Genomic DNA, 22,872 nt, shown 5'->3' on the forward strand with positions numbered 1-22,872 from the left:
ATAATAAGTCTTCCTTTATATATAACAAGTTGGTTCTGTTTTTCTGGAGAGCCCTAACTAATATACACCCTATCAGCCAGAGCTGGTCAAAGTGCATCCTGGCTGAGAGGGAAGCTGCAAATGCAGGATCTATTCTGGGAGGTTTCTCCATCAGCTCAGGCTGCGTTAGTTAACAAATACCACAGGCTGGAGCTTAAACAGACATTTATTTCTCACAGTCCTGGAGACTGAAAATACAGGATCCAGGTGGGGGAAGGGCTGGTTCTCTTGTGACCTCTCTCCTTGGCTGTCTCCTCCCTGCGTCCTCATGTTTGTTCCTCTGTGTGCATCTGTGTCCTGATGTCCTCCTCTTATAAGGACATGAGTCTTATAATATGACGGCCCACCCTGTGGCCTCATTTCACTCGAGTTACCTTTTTAAAGTCTCCATCCCCAAACACAGCCCCATCAGAGTCCCAGGCATTAGAGCCTCACCCTGAGGTATGTGCCCAGCTGCACCTGCGCTCAGCATGGGAGAAGGCACAGGCCTCCTGTCTCGGGGAATTGAGGGCCTGCATGTACCACCTGGAGCCTGTCAGTTCTGTGAGCATTGGATGGGGTGTCTTAGGTTCTGTTGTCACTGGCTGCCCCAGCCTGGGAAGCCAACCTCTGTGCCATCCATGGTCTCATCTCTAAGACCACTTCCTTAACGCTGTGATACAACCGTCTCATGCCTGAGCTGACCTTAACATGAGTGGCCAGCTCCCACTCAGACATGGTATCTAAGGTGCCCCAGTCTGTTCGACCAACCATTCAGAATTGTGCCTTGTGCTCACTTGGCTACTTAAAAAACAAACAAAAAAAACCCCAAACGCCAAAAAGACCCTTTCAGTTTTCCTGCCAATCTGAGATCCATGGAGATGAAGGGCTGAACCTGGGCACAGAACCGTTCTCCCTGCCCATCCTTGTCCTCTGGCCTGGCTCACAGCAGGCCAGTGGGATCAGCCGCGGTGTCTGGTGGGCTCTCTGGGCTGTGTGGGGCCCGCTTGGGTCCAAACTGGGACAGGGGCAGCCCAGGGAGTGGCTGGGGCAGGATCACATGTACTGTAATGGCCTTCTTATCTCATTCTCATCTGTCTCCATGACCAGAGCCAGCTCCCCGGCTGCCCAGGGAGACTGCAGAGGCCTTCAGGGAGGGGATGCGCTGACACCCCCAGAACAGGACAGCTTCCTTATCCTGCCTTTGGAAAGGGAGGAGGCCAGGAGGAGAGAATAACAGGAAACCACTCCCGGCTCAGCAGCATCTGGGAAGCAGGGTCTGAGCCCCTGCACCCACCACTTTCCAGCTCTCAGCTCCCACTCTTCAAGACTCCAGTCCTGTGGCCTCAGAGGGTAGAGAACACATATTTGTATCCAGCTGTTCCCTGGAAACCTCCCGAAGCCAGGCCACAGCTCCCCCAAGAGCTGTGGCATGAAAAGCAGCAGTAGGTACTGAGAAGTGGCAGCAGTTGCATGGTGCTTATGTGCCAGGGTCCCTAGTGTCAGGCTGACCAGGCTGTTACAGAGACCCAGGAAGGCTTCCTGGAGAGAGGCCCTGGAGTAGTGCAGGCCAGCAGACTCCTGAATGGTGGGAGGTGCATACTGCTCCATCCACTGAGGCAACCACTAGCCCCATGTGTCTCTGGGCACATCAACATTACGTGGGGAGGAGCTGGAAGGTTCATTTGACATCATCTGAGTTTATTTGCATTTAAATAGTATGGTGGTGAAACAGGCTGGGCTTGGCTCCATTGGGAGGTCAGGAAGGTTTCAGGTGGCTCCAGGTTGCCTGCTGTCCCTTCCTGTGTTAGGGCCAGTGGGAAGCTGGTTTCTCTGCTGGCTGGGGTACAGGCTGATGTGAGGCTGAAGGAACATGCCCCCCATTGTGTTGTCCTCAGGAGCTGGCAGGGAGGTGCTGGGTCGATCACCTTTGGAATGCCCAGCCGGCAAAGGAAGACCTCCTCCATGAGGGCCAGCAGCCAGGGGAGTCACATACAGCTGGGTGGAGGACCGAGGGCCTAGGAGACCAAGGAACTTCGTGCAGGCTGCTCATGCCCCTCACCATGCAGCTGGCCCAGCTGGGAAATCAAGACTTGCAGGGTTTTGGCAGCATGGCCCTGAGGAGGAGGAGCTCGTGGGAGCTGCATAAGCAGAGGACCAGCAAGAAGACAGACAGGGCAAAATGTCGACAATTGATGGATATGTTGCCAGTAGAAATGGGTCCTTTCACAGAGTCACAAGAAAAAGCATTTCTGGCGACCTATGTATGAGAGATTGAGGTATGGTGGTCACATTTATTGGGGTTGAAGTAAACACAAAAGGCTGTCCTGGGTTCAGCTCCACCCTGCTGTGGAAAAAGTCCAGCCTTGTCTTCATCAAGCCCAGAACAAAGACTAGTGTCCAAAGTTCTGTGCCACGCCAAAGCCTAATCCATCTAGCATAGTCCGTGTTCCTGGCTGCTCTCAGGCTGGCGCTGCATCGCCATATCCAGGCTCGTGCTTGCAGCCTGCACTTGGAACCCATGCAGCTGCTGGACCGCGTGGCTGCTATGGAGAATGCAAGAATGAATGGGGTGAGTGCATGTTACTGAACAAGAGAAAGAGACAGAGAGAGAGGAGAGAGATAGCTTTGTTAGGCTTGGAAAGGACCAGGGACCCTTTCAAAACAATCAACTTCTAATCCTTCATGGGCTTCTGAAGGTCCTTTCCATAATCAATCCATTTCCTAGATCTTCCAGGGTTCTGTGTCACTTATTCAATTGGAGTCTTTTCCCAGGCCAGGCTCTGCCCCTTGTAGGCTTCATCTTAGTTCCTACTGCGCCATCTTGACTTCTACTGGGCATGCACCCAGCAGAGGCAGTTCTGCTATTTTATCTTTGCCTTGGTAATGACCTGTAATAACCTTCCTGCCTGCCAGGGGATTAGGTCCTGAGAGCAGAGGATGCACTGGTCCACTGGGAAATGTTTGAAGCTGTAGCTTCCTAATGAAGCAGTCCTATTGTTTGATTCAGTTCCCTAGTTGATTACACTTAAAAAAAAAAGTCTGATTCCCATTGCTCTACAATTAATATCTAGCTACCAACACTAGCAATTTATTTTATTACTCTTTCACAATTTCTGTAAGTTACATATTTCAAATAGAAAATTAGAGAAATGCATCCATAGATAGTTAGAGCAGCTTTGTTGGGAGGTGGTATCTGGTCCCAATTTTGAGATGAGGGCAAGTATGTACTCTTGGGAGGTCTGCTGGGAGAGAGAACAGGGGTGGGAGGCCGGAGAGGGGACAGAGCTGACTCTGACAAACCTGGAGGGGAATGTGGGGCTGTGAACCACATGGCGACCTCATGGATGCAAGGGTGGGCTGCTGAGTGCTGGAGTGGTGGCAGTCTAGGGAGATGTGGAGGTCAGGCTGTACACGCACAGTTCGAATATTAGACGTGCTAGGGGAGTGCCAAACAGGCAATGGTGTCTGGAATTTGGGAGGAAACACCTGGACTGCAGGAAGCCATAGGCTTGTGGACGTGATGAAATCACATCACTAGATTAGGTGGTGGGTGAGGTTGAAAGGAGGCAGAGGGACCTCCAAGGCCACCCCAACTTCCCACTGCAGGTTAGCACAGTACTGCTCTGAAGGGCTCTGACCAGTGGACTTGGGTGGAATTGACAGCAAGTGACAAGAGACCAGGCAAGCCAAGGGGGATGGGGGAAGGGCAGGAAGCAGATGGATGCCGCACAGGAGGGATTATGGGCATTATGGCTGGTTTCCATCTGCCATGCTGCAGTTTCCTGGGGAGACCAGGGGTGGGTGTCAGGGAGAGTGGGTAAGGGAAAACACACAGGCTCTGAGTTTCCTGAAAGGGGAGCAAGCAACTGGGGATGATAGCTAATGGGGGAAGAGGGCTGAACTGTGTTTCCTGATATCCACGTGTGGAGTCCCAGCCGCAGTGTGACTGTACTTGGAGGTGGGCTTTTAGGAAGTGATTAAGGTTCAATGAGGTGATATGGGTGGGGCCCTGATCCCACAGGACTCTCATCCTTAAGAGAAGTGCCACCATCAGTGAGAGAGGGCTGTCTGCACACTATGGAAAGGCCCCACCAGAAACCTGCCCTGACAGCACCCTGATCTTGGATGTCCAGCCTCCTTTCCCGCCGTGAGAGAATGAATACCTGTTGCTTAAGCTACCCAGCCCATGAGGACTGTTATGCAGCCTGAACTGAAGGAGAGTTTGGAAAATAGTATGGTGATTTCTGGAAAAATTAAATATAGAATTACCGTATGACCTAGCAACTCCACGTTGGGTATATACCTGTGATACTGTGATTTATAATAAGAAACACATATTTGGTTTTGTACTCTTCTTGTGATGAGAACCATAAAGGTGTCTTTCATTCTATTAATGGAGTGACTTTTGGGGCTGGTTGCCAGGGGAACCAATCAGTGATAAGAATGTTGAAACTTTAAGCCCCACCTCCCGACCTTGGGGAGGGGAGAGGTGCTGGAGGTTTAATCTATCACCTATGGCCCCTGATTTAATCCGTTGCACCTGTGTGATGAAGCCACCACTAACATCCTTGGATGGGGTTTGGAGAGCTTCTGGGTTGGTGGACGGTGGAGACGCAGGGAGGGTAGTGGGCTCAGAGAGCGTGGATGGACCTTGCCCTTCCCCACACCTGGCCCTGTGCGTCTCTTCCATATGAATGTTCCCGAGTTATATTCTTTATAGTAAGTTGGCGATGTAGTAAGTAAATGTTTCTCTGAATTCTGTGAGCTGCTCTGGCAAATTAATGGAAACTGAGGAAAGGATTGTGGGACCCTCCAGTCAGAAGCACAGGCCCTTCACCTGTGGGATCTATGCTATCTCTGGTTAGGTAGGGTCACAACTGACTTAAATTTTGGGATAGCCAGCCTGCGTCACAGTTGCTTGGTGTGTGCACCGCCCCCACAAGGATTGGGTTTCCTTACACAATGCCAAAGCAGGGTCTTGAAGAGATATCAGCATAGTGTCTATAGCGGCACATTCACAGTAGCCAAGGGGTGGAAGCAACCCATGTTTCCATCAATGAATGAGCAGATAAACAAAATGTAAGGAGATGTTAGCCTGAAAAAGGAAGGAAATACTGACCTACCGTGGAAGAGCCTGGAGGACAGCGTTGGCAGGGTATCAGCAATCACAAAAGGATAATACCACACTACTCCTCTCACAGGAGTCCCCAGAGGAGTCAGGTTCGCAGATACGGAGTGGAGTGGGGTGGGGGGGTGAGCCAGGGGCTGAGAAGAGGATGGGGCTCCAGTTCGATGGGTGTGATGTTTCAATTTGAGAAGATGATCAAGCGCTGGACGGTGGGTATAGCTGCACGACAGTGGGGATACGCGTAGTGCTCCTGAACCGTGCATCTCAAAAGTCCTGAGACCGCAGTAAGCAAGCAGGAACTCTGTTCTGAAAACCCACGGACAGCCCAGGACAGGTGCGCCCAGAACCTGAAACAGGATACAGCCCAGGGAGCGAGATGGGCGGGATGGGGCGCGGGGCTGACGGATCAAGAGGCAAGGCTCTACTACGCCCCCGCGCGTGTCCCTCCCGACGCCAGGGGACGCTATGGCGCGCGCCCGCGTCCCGCCCCCCTCGCCGGGCCGCTCTTCCCTGTCGCCTCACTTGTGCCCAAGATGGCGGCCGCAGTGCTGTTCCGGGGCGCGGCTCTGGGCTCTGGCAGCCCTGACTGGCGCTGGCGGCTATGCGCGGTTTCACGGTACCGCCTGGCCCACGGCTCGGGCGGTCACGGAAGCGACCCCGCTAGCGGCGCGGCCTGGGTCTGTTTCCCGTTACGCGAGCGCGCCCTGCTGCGCGTGCGTGGGCCAGACTCGGCCCCCTTCCTCCTGGGGCTGCTGACCAATGACCTGCCGCTTCCGGGTCCTGCGGACGGAGTGGCCTTGTCAACAGCACGTGCGGGCTACGCTCACTTCCTCAACGTCCAGGGACGCACGCTGTATGACGTCATCCTCTATGGGTGAGCGCATACTAGAAGGGGAGCCAGGGAAGGGGGCGCCTAGGGGGAAGGTGGGGAGTCAGCGAGAGCGGGGCACCAAGGGACAGGTGGGAACGTGGGAGGGGGCACCGAGGGGAAAGGTTCCCCGGGGGAGGGCACCAAGGATGGGGGTACCCGGGAGCACCTGGGCAGGGCTTCCGTAGGTGGGCGTGAGGGGCACTCAGGTACCGGCCAGTGACTCGGTTCCGTGCTGGTGATGGCGGTGTTGCTGGGCGTCGCTGCACCTGGCCTTCGCTCCCACTCTGTCTCGCCCCGATCGCCCTGTCTTCGTTGCACGGAAAAGGGAGGAACGACTGCAGGGAGCGGCTTCTGCGTGACCAGCTTGGGCCACGACTTGACGAGCTCTGCGGTTTTCCCCGCGTTTCCCTCCCAGATCTCCCTTTATCCATCCAGTGATACTCGTTTTTGGCGTTGTACCTCAGTCTGTTGACGTTAACGTAACCTACGCGAAGGTCACGGGGCCCGCCCTCTAATGCGGTTCCGGGCCAGGGGTCGGGAGTCATGCCCTGGGCCTCCCACGCCCCTCTCCCGTGTGGAGGCGTCCGCAGCTTTCTCGTTGAACTCTCGCAGAGCCAGAGGACCCCGCTCTTGAGTGGCTTGTGGAGAGGTGGGCACTTCAGGGGAACTCGGACTCATTATCGCTCTGCAAATGGTATTGCCTGATACCTTGGTTGGAATAAAATTCCAGGTGGTCACTGGGGATTGTGAAGCCATGACCTGTCTTCCTGTGCTGGTACTTCTGTTGAGAATGTGCTTTTTTGTTTTTGGGCGCTGAAAGCTCGTAGGGGCACTTCATCTGATTATATTTTGGGTCTTTTTTTCTTGCTGTGTTGCTGGAAGCTTGGTGGGTGCTGAGGCAGTGAAACAGGTCAGTAACTAACGACCTTCAGGCTGTTGCCACCTGTTTTCGCTGCCCAACCCCGTGTTTGCATACTGCCTAGGGCAGCTGTGTCCTCTGGTCCCAAAGCAAATTTATGATCCACGGGTTGTGGCCCAAGCCCAAATTGTCTACTATCTGGCCCTCTACACAAAACATTTGCAATCTCTGCTTTTTTCCCTTTCAGAGATGCCATCGTCAGGGTGTGAGGGGCAAAGAGACTGGTGACTCTCTAACCAGTAGGAAATAATTAGCAGCAAAGGATAAATGTAATTTTGAATTAGGGGGTCTCCAAGCCAGAGTTAACGGTATCAGCACACTTACAAGTCAGGAAGGGACATTCTGCAGCTCAGCACAAATGTCTCTGAGATCAAATGGAGAAGGTATTCATTACCAAAACACGGAAATGTAGCTGGACAGTCCAGCAAACAAGTTAGGGAAATTTCAAAGCATAGCTGGAGACAGACCTATAACCAGATCACCCTGAGTTAATTACCAACCTCAGTTAATTTAGTTAATTGCGTTAGATTGTAACTCCAGAGTATCCAGCATGGAAAAACAGGAGGGAGGAGGAGAGGGAAAGGGGGGTTTACTGGCGTTAGGATAAAACCAGATTGCTCCGTTTGTCGGCACACATCTTTGATTTGGCTGCACCCAGAGCTGCAGATCTGTGAATAAACAACTGCCTCGGTTACTGCTGAAGTCCTGTGTTCCGGTGTTTTTATTGTGAGCATTTCTCACAAGGGGAGGTGGATACATAAGGGGACTAAACAGTAATGGAAAAAAATACAATAAAAGTTAAATTCAAAGCAAAACAAAAAGATGCCATGGTCTTTGTCACACATTTCATTACATTCTTGTAGTTTTTAAAAAATTTCTTAGAGCCTGTATTCTTTGATTATTTTGAGCCCTCTCAGTAATTTTCTGTAGCATCTATTTTGGGCATTAGTGTTTTTAAGTTATCAGCGTTGTAACGGTGTTGTTTTGACACCCAAATTTCCTTGCTATGTCTGCAGTCTGCCTTTACATCATTTTGCCTTTGTAGGATCTTTTAAGTCACTCTACCGTGTAAAGTAGGTTCTTGGTTTTTCTCTTTATACTTTCCCTCTGGTCCGCAATGTCATTGCCTTGCTGCTGTTCTTGTGTTCTGGATGCAGCACCTTCTCTCAGGTGTAGTCTTTTCTTTGTGAAGTAGACTTATGCCAACCTTACAAATACAATAGCTAGTGGTACTTGGGAATGTCAGAGGAATTGCAACTGGGGACATGTAAACCATGGTGAAATCAGAGGCAAGTCCGGAGAGAGGAGCTGTGTTTATAGAGGAATGGAGGGAGTTGGAAGGGTTTTGGGGTTTTTTTTGTTTTTTTGTTTTTAAAGATTTCATTTTATAGAGAAAGGTGAAGGGAGGGAGAAAGAGAAGGAAACATCGATCAGTTAGTTGCCTTCTGCAAGTGACCTGGCTTGCAACTCAGGCATGTGCCCTGATCAGAAATTGAACCCACAACCTTTTGGTTTGTAGGCTGGCACTCAATCCACTGAGCCACACCAGCCAGGGCTGGAGGGGTTGTTTTGAAAAGAGATTCATTGGAGGAGAGTGAGAGTTTGGGGTGGTGGTAGGTAGCTGGGGTGGTTGTTGCTGGGCGAAGAGGAAATCTTCCCTCTGGGAGCAAGTAAGTTTCTTCCTGCTGGAGTCTGCAAAGGGAGGTGAGTGGAGTACATGAGAACTCCACCTTCAAGGGCTTCCCAACCTGATTTTAGTGAGGTTTTTCTTTATTCACTTTCATACTTTTCGGGAAGTTTTAGCAAAATTGAGGGGAAGGTACAGAGATTTCCCATACATACATCGTAATGGGGAATTCCCACTATCAGCACCCCCACCGAGACTGTGCAGCCGATGAACCTACATGGACACATTATCACCCAGAGTCCATAGTCTACACCGGGTTCACCGTTGGTGTTGTGGATTCTGTGGGTTTGCACAAATGGATAACGACGTGGCGTCCACCATTGCAGGATCATACAGAGTGCCTTCACTGCCCAGGAAATGGTCTGTGTTCCACCAGTTCATCTCTCCCCTCCCCCCAACCCCTGGCAACCACTGATCTTTTTACTGCCTCTGTAGAGTTTGCCTTTTCCAGAATGTCCGATAATTGGATTGTACAGTAGGCAGTCACATCCAGTTGGTTCCTTTCACTTAGTGATACACATTTCAGTTCCTCCGTGTCTTTTCATGGCTTGATAGCTGACTTTAGTGCTGAATAATATTCCATCGTGTGGTTGTAGCACAGTTTATCCATACACCTACTGAAGTTTTGGCAATTATGAATGAAGCAGCTGTAAATGTGCAACTCCTTTGAATTAATACTGATGTAGGGGCACCAAATAGTCCCTGTAAAAAGTTTCAATATGTAAGTACGTAAGGGCTTTAAATGTTCTTTGTAAGAAGTAGCAAGGACTTGCTAAAAGGCCTTGGAAAAAGGAATGTAAGAAGGAGTGTTATAGCAATTAGTGATTTACAAGCTAAAAGGACTTCAGCCTCTATCACCTCCCATTTGCTTGCTTGTGTCTGGTTTATAGCATTTGTGAAGGTTGTGCTTTGCAGAATGTCTAGCCCTTTGAAAATAAATTGCCTCACAGGGAGTTCGTCCCTGGCTGAAGAGCTATGCTGCCGTCGAAGATAACCTTTAGCCTTGCGAATTTCTGTTCCTGTTACTGCCAAGACATTCCTGCAGTCCTGCCCAGCCCCCTCTTCCTAAGGCTGTTTCCCGCCAAAGAAGAAACAAAGAGACTGCACCAGTATAAAAACCCAGTGTTTAGACTCCATTGTAGGTTGGAGCATGTTAGAGACCTGCTCAGGGTCTGCCCAACTCCTGGCCAATATTAAAAATCCTTTGCTTAACTTTATACACCGCTTCAGAGTGTTCAATCTCGCCTATGTAGCCGTAACATTTTGGAGGCCCCAGCGAGATGCCTCTGTAAAGCGGTGCCGCCTTCGGTGAGCCCCCGGGGCTTCGTGCGGTCCCGTGTGTCTAGCTGACGTGTGGCAGGACAGCGGCCGCAAGCTCCGGTTGGGAGCAATTCCCTGCACCTTCAGGAGACACTCGGGAGCTGCTAGAAGCCCTGACGGCCCAGTTTAGAGTAAGCAAAGGACAGAGGACAGCCTCGGCGACAGGTGAGTGGCAACCCATTTGGGCAGCGGACTTGGGCCACTGCCACTGAGACTTGGTCTCTTTTGTCCTCTGGACGCAGAGGTACATATTCCTGAACAGGGAATTTGTTGAAGCCGGCTTGGCTAGCTTCATTTGGATTGTATAGAGCTCTTTTGGTTTTGGGGTTCTGCTGCCTGTAGCCGATGCTGTTCATCTAATCTCAGAAGCCTAGGCGGGGTTTGGTGGGATTGTTTAACCTCTGAGTGAATGTGTGAGTGAATGTTAAGGTTAAAGTAAAAAAAAAGTTATTTCCTCCTTTTTGTGTGCCTCCACAAACTTCGGTGTATGGAGTCTGAGTGGGCTCTAGCCTCGCAGGAGGAGAGGCCAAGCGGGCATTTGTTTGGCTTCCTTTGGGAGCTCCCAGCCCGTGTTTGTCTGCGCCGTGAGGGGGGAATTGCTCCTGTGCCTTGTGTTCCAGCTCCTAATTGTAATCCAAATTAAGTGCATGTTTGTAGCAGTCACCTTAGCCAACATAAGGGGACGCCAGTCTAAGTCTGCACCCTCAGTTCTTGACTGTGTGCTCCAGAATTTCCCCAAGTTCCGGGGACAAAATCCCTTCATAAACTCTGGCACCCTGGAAACATTCTGTAGGTCAGAGTGGCCTGCTTTTGGGGTCGGATAGCCCCACCCCCCCTTGGGAGTACTTTAAATCTAAATATTATAAGTGTAAAATGGTGTCTCTCGGGAAGCAAAAATGCAACAAGCAGAAAGGAGAGGGGGGTGGGGAACAGGAAAACCAAGGCTATCAATATGGACAGTGTCACAGAAAAAAACCTAGGACCCTCTGTGCTGTCTCCTGCTGCCTTGGAGCCCTGGCCAAAGGAATCAGGCTCCTAAAAAATTTCCCCAGAGAAATTGCTTGCAGCATTTCTTTCCACCCCAGGTAACTTCTAGCAATTCAGTTTGCATCTGAATACTCCCTGCTAGAACTGCAAGGAGGGGCAATGTTAAATTTGCTAGCAAAGCGGAAGTCTATAATCCCCTTGCTACAGGTTACAGAAACAGCAGAATGTCTGTCTCTCCAACATGGAGGAAAAAAAAAGTGACACTTTTAAAACTCAGGCCGCTCTTCAAACTGGTGCAAGCTGCTTGGGTGCCAATCAGCAACACCTCTAAAGCTGTAACTAAAGGGCCTTCAGTCTCCTCACTGCTTCAGCAGGGGGAATGTGCCTGTATCTTAAGGAAAAGTGTTGTTACACATGAATAAAACTAATGTCCATTCTAGACATCCTCTTCAATAGGAAAGAAAGAGGAATAATCAGGTGGGCTGCTATAAGAATATAAAAAAATGCAAGCATCCTCCTGGTCAGGGAATTGTCCTGGCCAAACAAAAGGTTCCCAATAAAATCCTAAATAGAATAGTAATAGGCCAAATAAAACAATTGAAAAACTTCTCAGGAAAGCTCAAAAGTGTATGTTAGAAAAGAAGAAGAAGAAGAAGCAGGAAGCTTCAGAAAACTGCAGAATATCTACAAATCTAGGGAAATTTTAGCTGCTAAATACTGAGTTTGAGTAGAGTCCTTTACAGTGTGGAAAAGAACAAGAATTGGAAATGGATTATGGTTAAATCTGAATGGGTAAATATATGGAAAGTTTGTGAATGTTGCAGAAGGTCTGTGGAAAGTCATAAAAATGTATAAAAAGGTTGTGAAAGTTTTTAAACCTGGGGAAAGGAAACCTCAACTACTTGTGGTCTAATTGTATGGTTACTGTACCTCTGTATTGGCATTTAGCCTTGGGACCTATGAAAGGTCATTTGGAATTCCCAGTGTTGGAATTGACATTAGCCATTGGGGACATAGAAAAGGTCTAGAATTCTCTGTATTGGTATTAGCCATATAATCTGAAAGGAAAATTGAGGTTTCCCAGAGAGAGTTAAGAAGAAAAAAAAAAAAAAAAGAAAACTTCACATGTAGGAAAGTGAACAAAAGAAACTATAAGGCATGGAAATGCAGTTTTAGTAAATATTAGAAGGACAAGGATTTTCCTTCACACTGTATATTTTTCTCCCTACCTGATCCCTCCAGAATTTGGCAATTTAAAGAAGTAAGTAATGACATTAGGTTTCTTTGCATAAAACTAAAAAGACCAGTTGTTAATAAAGGTATTGTTAACCAAGACTTTGACTGGAATAATATGCCTGAAAGAGGCATGCTTAGGCTCTGGTTGTTACCAGGAAGCCCTAAGGAACTGGATTTAACTTTTGAAGCTAAGAAAAGCCCATGAGAAAAAAGGCCTGACACCTTGGTTGGTTGTGCGGTTCATGGCAGTCTTTCCAGGGAAGGAACGAAGGTTGCTTTCCTGAAAAATGGCTAGAAGGAACCTCAAGGCACAATGAAAAATCCAAAGGACTTGGGAAAAGCAGGTGTTTACAGGCAAGGCTGAATGGCAGGTGTGTGGCTCAGCTTCTGTGCCCTAGTGGGCAGACTAATAGTCAGCATGAAGGTTCCTTGTATAAGTTCCAGCAAAGTAGACTTAAAAATCATATGTGGTCAATCACTGCTCTTGTTGTGTTTATGCAAATGAACAGGCTAAATTAAAACTGTATTTAATGCAGTTCCTTTAATAACAAGGAGGGTAATCTTAAGGAGAAAAATCGTGACTCAAGGAAAATCGCAATGCTCAGTGCAGCTAACTGTCTATAAAGTTTGTCTTCACTTAAAAGTTAAACCAGGTCTGTGACATTATCAAGGATGCTTAATTTACAGGCAAGAAGAATGTCAAGTGCCTTGCAACTGGATGTCTTCCCAATAAGACAGTCTCTCCGATTTGGAGACTGGTTTGTGAATTGTGTTGTGTGAATTAACATGTGTGTTCTTTCTGTTTTCATAGGGCATAAGCTTATGATCTCATTACCTGAGTAATTGTACTTATAGGCCTCACTTAAGAAGCCCATCTGCAGTGCCGCCTCCTAAGACTCGACGGTTTGGCTGAACTAAGTGGTTGGGTTGGTAAAGTATGGGGTAGTCTATGAGCTTCACTTTAAAAACTTATTTCTCTTATCTATCCTAATGACTTGGACAAAAAGGGCCTAAAGGTCTGAGAGGGGGGAAAAACCTAAAATATTTCTCTCAGCCCTAGCTAAGTATAGTGAGCAAAAGAATTTTGGACAGGTGTGACATGCCCTGCACACCTTCCTCCAAAGAAGCCATTTCTTTTCCTAATGTAGGACATTGAAAAATTAATCTCTGTCTTTTGTCATCTAGTGGTTGTGGATTAAATGATGCCTTTTAACCCTGTTGCCAAATCTGTTGCCTCCAGAATATGACAAGGATGTCAATTTGTCCAACAGTGCCAGCCCTTGGAAACCAAGAATGCCGCTGCCCGGGGACAGCCAACTGACCTGGACTCTGCAAAATCCTTCCCCATAAGGGAGGGCCGCATTCCCCTCCACCCCCACTCTTATTAGAAATTCCTAGACCCAAGGGTAGGTAGGACGACGACCATGTTCAGCTTGAAGCAGCTAGAAGAGCACGAGACCTTCGCCCATTGTCCTCTTATAAAATAAAAGGTCTTAAGTCTAAGGAGGGGAATTATACAGGGGCTTCAGACATTCCTTATAAGAAAAGAAAAAAAAATGGGAATTAGGCTAATTCCTCCCAAGTATACTGCACTATATTGAAAAAAAGGGTAAGGCAAAAATAAGTACAGTGCCATAAAATTTTCTATCATTTTGAATGTAGTGCTTTCTTTGTTGGTCATTTCCTTAATTGCTATTAATCTTTGACTAGTTTTCAAAGCTGTTAAAACTTATTTTAGTCAGTTCCTAGTTGTTAATTTAATGTTTCCATAAGGGTCTGGAAATTTGTTTTCCATCATCTTGCTAACATTCCATTTGCTTTTCTTATTAATCATTGAATCTACAATGCATGGCACATAGCAAGTGCTTAACAAATGTCTGCTAAATTAAATTGTAAGTGTTTGCTTTGGGTTTGTGAGATATGTTGCTGGTATTTTAATGGGGATTGCATTGAATCTGTGAATTGCTTTGAATAATGTGGACATTTTGGAAATGTTAATTCTTCCCATCCGTGGATGTGGTGTATGCTTCCATTTATTTGTGTCTTTCTTGATTTCTTTCTTCAGGGTTGTGTAGCTTTCCGAGTGCAGGTCTTTTGCCTCTTTGGTTAAGTTTATCCCTGAATACTGTTGTTTTTCTTGTTGCTATAGTAAATGGAATTTTTTTCTGGTTTCTATCTCTAATGTTTTGTTGGTATATAGAAACGCTTTTAATTTCTGAATATTAACTTTGTACCCTGCTGTTTTGTCAAATTCGTTTATTAGGTCAAGTAGTTTTTTCGTAAAGTCTGTAAGGTTTTCTATGTATACTATCGTGTCTTCTGCAGGTGGTAACAATTTTGTCTTCCTTACCAATTTGAATGTCTTTAATTTCTTCCTGTCTGATTGCTGTAGTTAGAACTTCCAACACGGTTTAAAAAAAAAGGAAAAAAGTGGACATCCTTGTCTTGTTCCTGGTCTCGGGGGAATGTTTTCAGTTTTTGTCCATTGAGTGGAATGTTGGCTTCAGGTTTCTCATATATAGCCTTGGTTGTGTTGAGGTATGCTCCCTCTATTCCCATTTTGCTGGGGGTTTTCATCATAGATGGGTGATGTATTATATTTGTTGATTTGCGAATATTGAACCATCCTTGTGTCCCTGGGGTGAGTCCCACTTGATCGTAGTGTATAATCTTTTTGATGTGTTGCTGGATCCTGTTTGCCAATATTTTGTTCAGAATTTTAGCATCTGTGTTCATTAGAGATATTGGCCTGTGGTTTTCTTTCTTTGTTGTGTCTTGACCTGGTTTTGGGATTGGGGTAGTGCTGGCTTCATGGAGGGAGTTTGGAATTTTTCCCTTTTCTTGAATTTTTGGAGTGGTTTGGGAAGGGTAGAAGTTAGTTCTTCCCTAAATATTTTGTAAAATTCGCCTGTAAAGCCATCCGGTCCAGGGCTTTTGTGTGCCAGGAAATTTTTGATTACTGTTTCAATTTCCTTCTTTGTTATTGGTCTGTTAAGACTTTCTACTTCTTAATTCTGTTTTGGAAAATTATATGTTTCTAGAAATTTGTCCATTTCATCTAGGCTGTCAAGTTTCTTGCCATATAGTTGTTTATAGTAATTTCTTACAATTTTTTGTATTTCTGTGTTATCGGTCATAATATCTCCTCTTTTGTTTCTAATTTTGTTTATTTGGATTCTTTTTTTTCTTTATAAGCCTAGAACCAGCCCCTGCTTTTGTTAATCTTTTAAGTTGTTTGTTTAGTCTCAGTGTCATTTAATTCTGCTCTAACCTTAATAATTTCCTTCCTTCTGCTTGCTCTGGGCTTTGTTTATTATTGTTTTTCTAGTTTTTGTAGCTGTGGGGTTAAATTTTTGTGTGGAGTTCTTCTATCCTCTTTGGGTAGGCCTGTATTGCTATGGACTTTCCTCTCAAAACTGCTTTTGCTGTGTCCCTTTTAGTTTTGGGATGTTGTATACTCATTGTCATTTGTTTCTGAAAACTTAATTTCTTCCTTGCAGCTCCTGAAAGCTAGCATTATAAATACCCAACTCCTTATCCTTGCTACTAAGCCCCTCCTGAAAACCAGGGTTTAAAAACCCTACTTATAGTCCCTAGACGTCCCTAATAGGTTTAGTCCAGGGACTAGAGGGGGGATTATGTAGGGGCACCAAATAGTCCCTGTAAAAAGTTTCAATATGTAAGTACGTAAGGGCTTTAAATGTTCTTTGTAAGAAGTAGCAAGGACTTGCTAAAAGGCCTTGGAAAAAGGAATGTAAGAAGGAGTGTTATAGCAATTAGTGATTTACAAGCTAAAAGGACTTCAGCCTCTATCACCTCCCATTTGCTTGCTTGTGTCTGGTTTATAGCATTTGTGAAGGTTGTGCTTTGCAGAATGTCTAGCCCTTTGAAAATAAATTGCCTCACAGGGAGTTCGTCCCTGGCTGAAGAGCTATGCTGCCGTCGAAGATAACCTTTAGCCTTGCGAATTTCTGTTCCTGTTACTGCCAAGACATTCCTGCAGTCCTGCCCAGCCCCCTCTTCCTAAGGCTGTTTCCCGCCAAAGAAGAAACAAAGAGACTGCACCAGTATAAAAACCCAGTGTTTAGACTCCATTGTAGGTTGGAGCATGTTAGAGACCTGCTCAGGGTCTGCCCAACTCCTGGCCAATATTAAAAATCCTTTGCTTAACTTTATACACCGCTTCAGAGTGTTCAATCTCGCCTATGTAGCCGTAACACTGAGGAGCATGATTGCTTACAGTTTTGTAAGGAACCGCTAAACTGTCTTCCAAAAGGGCTACACCATTTTGCATTCCCAGCAGCTCCTGTTGCCCCCCCATCCTCACCCACATTTCATGTGGGCATTCCTGATGTTGGCTGTTCCCGTAGGTGTTACTTTGATTTGCATTCCCCTGAGGAGCTGTGATGTGGAGCATCTTTTCATGGATCGTTTGCCTTCTGTGTACATCTTCTTTGGCCCATTTTTTAATCAGGGTTTTTCTTTTTATTTATTTTTAGAGAAAGGGCAAGGAAGGGAGAAAGGGAAGAGAGACATCGATGTGTGAGAGAAACATCCATTGGTTGCCTCTTGCATGTTCCCATCTGGGGACCTGGCCTGCAACCCAGGCATGTGCCCTGACCAGGAATCGAACCGGTGACCTTTTGGTTCACAGGATGAAGCCCAACCCACTGAACCACACCAGTCAGGGCCAGTTGTTTGTGTTCTTATTGTTGGATTTTAACTGGCCTTTGTGTTTTGGATGGGAGCCCTTTGTCAGAGGAGACTTTTTAAACCTTTTCTCCCAGTTTATGGCCTGTCTCCTCCTTTCCTATGACTAGGCTGTAGTTTTTGAAGGTCTTTGTCTTTTCTGATTCCAACCATGTGTGTGTTTCCTCTGCCTCAAACCTCCTCATGGAGGCCTTCTCACGTGCTGGCTGCTGAGGACATGCTCCTGGTTCTGGTTCCGGCTGCGCTGGCTTTGGTGGGATGCTCTCATGTGTGTGTGCCAGTCTCTGGGGGCTGCTTTGCCTGGGATGCTCTTGGGGTTCAGATGGTCCTCCTTTCCCTTGTTTCCAGTCATGCTGTCTCTACCTCAACCCAAAACTTTAAAAATAAAAATATACCTGCACATGGTTAAAAGGCATATCGTGGAAAATGACTGTCTGCTGCCTCCCTTCTCACCCACGTGGATCTACCCTCTCCAGAGGCAGCTCCTTAAGAAAAAGTTCTGTGACTTCCGGCCAAGATGGAGGCTTAGACGGACACGCTAGGTCTCCCTCTACAACCAGAGAGGAATACAACTACTTCAAAACAAAGGATAACTAGAAATTCCAGAAAATAAAGCTACACGGAAGCCCAACATATGAAGTTATAAACCAGCGGTGCCATTTGGGCAGGTAAGAGTTAAAGAAGGCAAAGTTGTTTGCGGAGCGGCGGGGCGGGGCGGCGAAAAAGCCCGGAGGCAATCAAGCCCCTGGCGCGACTCCAATCAAGCCCCTGGCGTGCGCGACTCCGGCGCTGGGGAGCAGCCGCAGCATCGCCTTGAACAGTGAGGCCCAGGGGGGCGGGAGGACGGATCCCGGTCTCCTAGCTGAATAACTGTGTGAATCCATCTTGGACCCCCGCCCCCACAGAAAGCACCACAGGGCTGCGAAATAGGTCGCGGACAGGCAGGCGCCGGCCGGTCGCTGATTTGTGACGCTTACACAGGCACCGCCCCCGACAGCCAGCCCAGGAAAACAAAACGCATCTGTCAAAATGTGGCAGACAAATATAGAGATCCCGGTGGTGCAGCTCACCAGGCAGCAGATAGAGAACCTGACAGATGAACAGATAAGAAACCTGTCAGAGGCTCAGTTCTGGGCCATTGTTATCAGGTGGCTTACAGAATTCACAAAAGATCTGGAAAAACATATGAAAGAAGCGAAAAACTTTCATAACGAAAGGAACAAAACCACGTACGAGACAGATGGTGAGGAATCCAGAGTTCATTTCAACAAACTGGAATATGGAGAAGGAACAAGCAGTCAACCAATGCAGCGAGAGGAAATAGGAAGCAACAATGAGAGGATCAGAAACCTCTGGGACAGCTATAAAAGGCCCAACATAAGAATCATTGGTTTGCCAGAGAATGAGGAAGATGAACTAGAACTTGAAAAATTGAGTGAAAATATAATAAAGGAGAACTTCCCAGACTTGGGGAAGGAAATAGACTTACAGATCCAGGAAGCACAGAGAGTTCCAAAAAAACTGGACCCAGGGAGAACCACCCCAAGACACATTATAATCAAAATGTCAAAAATTAAAGATAAAGAGAGAATCTTAAAAGCAGCAAGAGAGAAGAAAAGAATTATGTACAAAGGGGTCCCAATTAGACTATCAGCTGACTTCTCAAGGGAAACCCTACAAGCAAGAAGGGACTGGCAAGAAATATTCAAAGTAATGAAAATCCAAAACCTACAACCACGAATATTCTATCCAGCGAAATTGTCATTCAGAATAGAAGGACAGAGAAAGTGTTTCCAGGACAAAATAAAACTGAAAGAGTTCATTAGATCCAAACCACTGTTATATGAGAAGTTAAAGGGACTGGTTTAAAAAACAGAAGCTAGGGAGATGAAACAAAGGCAAACGAAACAGGCAACGAGAGTGGAAAAGGAACTGTGGGTAAGGGAAGCATAGTGGGGGGAGGTCAACAGGGAGGGGGAGTGGGGAGAGGGAGGGAGATGATATAGGAATTGGGGATCATGGTAGGAGGGAATGGAATAGACGGAGAGAGGTTGGGAGGAACTGTATGCACAACTAATGGACATAATCTAAAAGGGGGGGACAACTGGAAGGAGGGGGCCACCGGGTGGAGGGGAGCAGAGGGAAGGGAAAGTGGCACAAATGTAATATTTTAATCAATAAAACACATTAAATCTGGAAAAAATTAAAAAAAAAATAAATAAAAAAAAGAAAGAAAAAGTTCTGTGAATCTATAATTATTCTGACATAATTAAAGATTCACAGAAGCTGCAAAAAAGAAAAAAAATTTTGCAGGGAGGTCCCATTCCTTGAACCCAGTTCCCCACGTGGCAACATCCTCTGTGCTTGTGTGTGGGGTGGACGTGGGCCACCTATGGAGAGATCAGGTTCCGTGTGTTCCAGCATGTGCGAATGCGGGTGTCTGCCATCTGACCACAAATGTGCACCCATGTGACCTCGAGGCCGAGTTACAACATCATCCCTGACTCCCTTCTGTCCTCTGTAGGCACCCTTTCCCTTGCCATCCCCCCCATCCCACAGCCCCTTGCCTGTCCTCCTCCATTACTGTGTGGCCTTGCTGAAATGTCATGGCCTATCATGCCCTTCAGCTCCATCCATCTGGTATCAGTGGTCAGTCCCTATTCCTTGCTGAGTGGTGTTCCATAAGGGGAGAACCGCGGGTTCGTTTAGTCTTCCAGTACTGTCTCTGCTGATTTTGATTTGTGATCGCATCCTGAAGAATGATGCGGAACCTCTTGTCCTCTGCTTGTTTGGGATTGCTTCTCTGGACTCTTCTGTTTCTTCTGGCTGCTCTCATTTTGATGTTCAGTGAGGACATTTAGGAGGTGAGGGGCCAGCCTGACTTGTTGTGGCAGCTGCCATTTCCTACCCTCCCCACACTGCTACTCGTCCTTAGTGGGCCCATGGTCCCTGGTTAGGTGAGACGAGTGCATGGACACAGCAGGGCGTGCTCAGGGTGAGTCCCCGGGACCTGGCACAGCAGCTGGTGGCCTTTATTTCTTCTCCCCGATCCCGGAAGTTCTGACTCACTCCCTATCTCAGCCGCCACTGCTATGGGACCTTGTTCGATCCATATAGGCAACCCAGACCCCAGATGTGCCTGGACATCTCTGCCTAGGCCCCTGGCCACCCTACCTGAGTCTAACGCTGCACCAGCCTCTCTGTGCTTACGTTGCTGAAGGAGCCCGCCGTCCACCTGGTCAGCACATTGGAATTTGGGGGGCACTTGCGTGCACGTGGGTTGCCTGGAGTGTGGCGTAGGGCTGTTCTCCGGCTAGTCTGGGTGGGAGGTGGGCGTGGCCTCACCACTCCGGAGTGCCCCTCCCCTCTGGAAATCTGTGGACTATCCCAGCTTCAGGACCCCGGCTTCTTGGAGGCTTTTGGGGGTGGAGGAGGCAGCTCTTGGCCTCGGGGTGGGCCTCGGCACTTTTCCGCCTCGCCTTGAACGGCAGACACCGCCAGGGTTCCTAGACCCGTGGCCTGGGTGGGAAGGTGCGGAGGGGTCTCTGGTGGGCACCGCACTGTGCAGTGGGACTGGAGAATTGGGGAGGCCGTGGCCCGGCTCAGTGTGCTCTGTCTGCATTGTAACGCCCCGCGGACCACCACCCTAGCACGTGCCGCTGTCTCTTTCTGCAGGCTCCTGGAGCGCACTGACCGAGCGCCCGCCTTCTTCCTGGAGTGTGACAGTTCAGTGCTGGGTGTGCTGCAGCAGCACCTGATGCTGCACAGGATTCGGCGGAAGGTCACGGTGGAGCCACACCCTGAGTTGCATGTTTGGGCCGTGTTGCCCTGCACCCCTGAGGAGGTGGGTGAGGCCACGCCGCTGCCAGAGCCCCAGAGTGCCGCCATCCTCACCCAAGACCCCCGCACTGCCTGCATGGGCTGGCGGCTCCTCGCTCAGGATGAGGGCTTTGCCCTGGTGCCCAGGGGCCGGCTCGGGGATGTCTGGGATTATCACCAGCACCGGTACAAGCAAGGTATGGGGGTGCGGGATGGGCGGTCCAGGGGGCCCAGCCAGAGACAGCAGTGGGAGGCAGGTGGAGCCAGTGGATAGCATGGCTGGAGCCAGGCAAGGAGCCCTGTCCTCTAGCCACTGGGATTGAGGGCCAGACGGTCACTCACCAGGGGACAGGGAAGAGGGGGTGGCAGGCAGAGGATGGGGTACTACAGAATGTGGACAGCTATGCCTGGTCTCCCTTGGCTGAGCCCTGGCTCTGGAGGATACCTCAGCCCTTACTGAGTCTCCCTTTCCACAGGTGTTCCTGAGGGGGTCCACGATCTGCCCCCAGGAGTGGCCCTGCCCCTGGAATCCAACCTGGCTTTCATGAATGGCATCAGCTTCACCAAAGGCTGCTATGTTGGCCAGGAGCTCACAGCCCGCAGCCACCACATGGGCGTGATCCGCAAGCGCCTCTTCCCGGTGCAGCTCTTGGGCCCTCTCCCTGCGGGTGGCATCACCCCTGGTGCCACGGTGCTCACCGAGTCTGGACAGGTCGCTGGCAAGTACAGGGCAGGACAGGGGGATGTGGGGCTGTCTCTGCTGCACTCAGACAAAGTCAAGAGCCCTCTCCACATCAGAACTGCAGGGAGTGTCCAGGTGGCCCTGGCTGCCTCTGTGCCAGACTGGTGGCCCACAGCCACCAAGTAGCCAGACGTCCCTGTGCTCCCACAGAGTGCCTCTGTCCCATTGCACACCTGCAGGTGGGCCCTGTGAAAGGCACACCTTCTCAGAAGGTCCCTGAGTATCCATGGGGCTCCCAGGGCTGTTGGCCCAGTGCGCTTCCCACAGAGACATTGGTCTCTCCTGGCAGCTCTGTGCTGGGGCAGCGGGGGCAAGCCCTACGCCTGCCTCTGCTGAGCTGAGCCCCATTTTCTACCAGGCCCCAGAGGAGGTTCCACACCATGTCTGTCCAGAGACCATTTGTCTGTCAGCTGAGGACAGGAGTGAGGAATTGCGCTTGTGGGCCTTCCCCTGCTGTCCGCGCCACTCAGCCTGCTCCAGGGCGGGCCTGGCACTGAGGCATTGCAGCCTTGGGATGGCAAGGGGCAGGAGGCTCTGGGAATTGTCTTCCATGTGGGCTTAGGGCATGTCTCAGGGCAGAAATCGTGGGGCGAGTGATGAGGTGGTGTCCTCAGATGGAGGTATGTGCTGCCCACCAGCACCATGAAAGGTTCTCCAAGTGCACCTCTGTGCTAAGTGGCCTGGGAAGCCCCTTCTCCAAGAGCCCATGTGCAGAGAGGAGTTTCTGCTTGGTATATTGCCACTGTTTTCTGATACAGCCATGCCTTTGTGGTAAGAGGACCCTCTTTTTCTCCCTTAAACCACTGATGTTCATCCCTCCACAGCAGTGTGAATGTAGCTACGGGTGACTGGCTGATGCACCAGAGTGAATATTAAAGTTTGACCCACAAGAGGCTCATGTGGACTTCTGGTTTCATTTTGGGGGAAGGCACTGGGACTTGGTTTTAGGCAAAGTAGATGTGTTGAGAAGGTCTCCCTCAAACAGCCAAGCACACCAGGAAAAACATTTTAGCAGAGTTCCTGGTTGGCTGGACTGACAAGAAGGTCAGAGGCAGGAGCTCTGTGAGCTCTGAGCTATGGTCTGAGGCCCAGGTGAGGAGATAGCCAGACCCGCCCCAGGAGGAGGGCCAAGTGGGGAAGGAGGCAGCCTGATGCGGGCAGATTAGAAGGACCCTGCGGACAACTTGCAGCCAAATGTAGCTTTGGAGTAGCCCCAGGAGGAGATGGTGGGTGTGCGGGTGGTAGGGTGCACCAGAAGGGAAGGGGCCCCAGAGCGGCACTGGGACATTGAAGGTGAGGGAGATGGGGATGAGGGCCCAGCCAGCCCCCTAGGGAAGGCTGCTCCTTAGGCAGTACTTCCTCCCAGTAATGAGAGCAGGTGGTCAGACTGGGCTGGACCATCTGACCTACATCTCCTGAGGCGAAGGAGATT

General features: G+C 48.9%; 1 protein-coding gene and 1 long non-coding RNA gene across 3 annotated transcripts; one reads left to right on the plus strand and one right to left on the minus strand.

The window, feature by feature from the left end:
• Positions 1–1,698: 1,698 nt before the first annotated feature.
• On the minus strand, positions 1,699–5,924 carry LOC150000329 (uncharacterized). Its single transcript, XR_016513747.1, has 2 exons — positions 5,141–5,924; positions 1,699–2,564 (listed from the first exon to the last, which is right to left on the minus strand). It is a non-coding gene; the product is annotated as an uncharacterized LOC150000329 (long non-coding RNA).
• Positions 5,647–22,332, plus strand: IBA57 (iron-sulfur cluster assembly factor IBA57). 2 transcript variants are annotated; one of them, XM_090290364.1, is made up of 4 exons: positions 5,975–6,023; positions 19,997–20,117; positions 20,555–20,895; positions 21,175–22,332. In XM_090290364.1, the coding sequence occupies exons 3-4, from the start codon at positions 20,637–20,639 to the stop codon at positions 21,564–21,566; spliced, it is 651 nt and encodes a 216-aa protein (XP_090146490.1). In that variant the 5' UTR covers positions 5,975–6,023; positions 19,997–20,117; positions 20,555–20,636; the 3' UTR covers positions 21,567–22,332. The 2 variants fall into 2 exon arrangements, with proteins under 2 accessions (XP_090146489.1, XP_090146490.1); XM_090290363.1 differs by lacking the exon at positions 19,997–20,117 and having other exon boundaries at positions 5,647–6,023.
• Positions 22,333–22,872: the final 540 nt, after the last annotated feature.

The sequence above is a fragment of the Furipterus horrens genome, unplaced genomic scaffold, assembly GCF_987537825.1.
Source record: "Furipterus horrens unplaced genomic scaffold, mFurHor1.1.pri manual_scaffold_10, whole genome shotgun sequence".
Lineage (NCBI taxonomy): Eukaryota > Metazoa > Chordata > Mammalia > Chiroptera > Furipteridae > Furipterus > Furipterus horrens.

Bases quoted from the DNA above. Each gene is read 5' to 3' on its own strand.
- IBA57 (XM_090290363.1), top strand. From the start codon at position 5,683: ATGGCGGCCGCAGTGCTGTTCCGGGGCGCGGCTCTGGGCTCTGGCAGC. The intron at 6,024-20,554 runs GTGAGCGCATAC...CTCTTTCTGCAG, and splicing joins TATGACGTCATCCTCTATGG to GCTCCTGGAGCGCACTGACC. The intron at 20,896-21,174 runs GTATGGGGGTGC...CCCTTTCCACAG, and splicing joins CCAGCACCGGTACAAGCAAG to GTGTTCCTGAGGGGGTCCAC.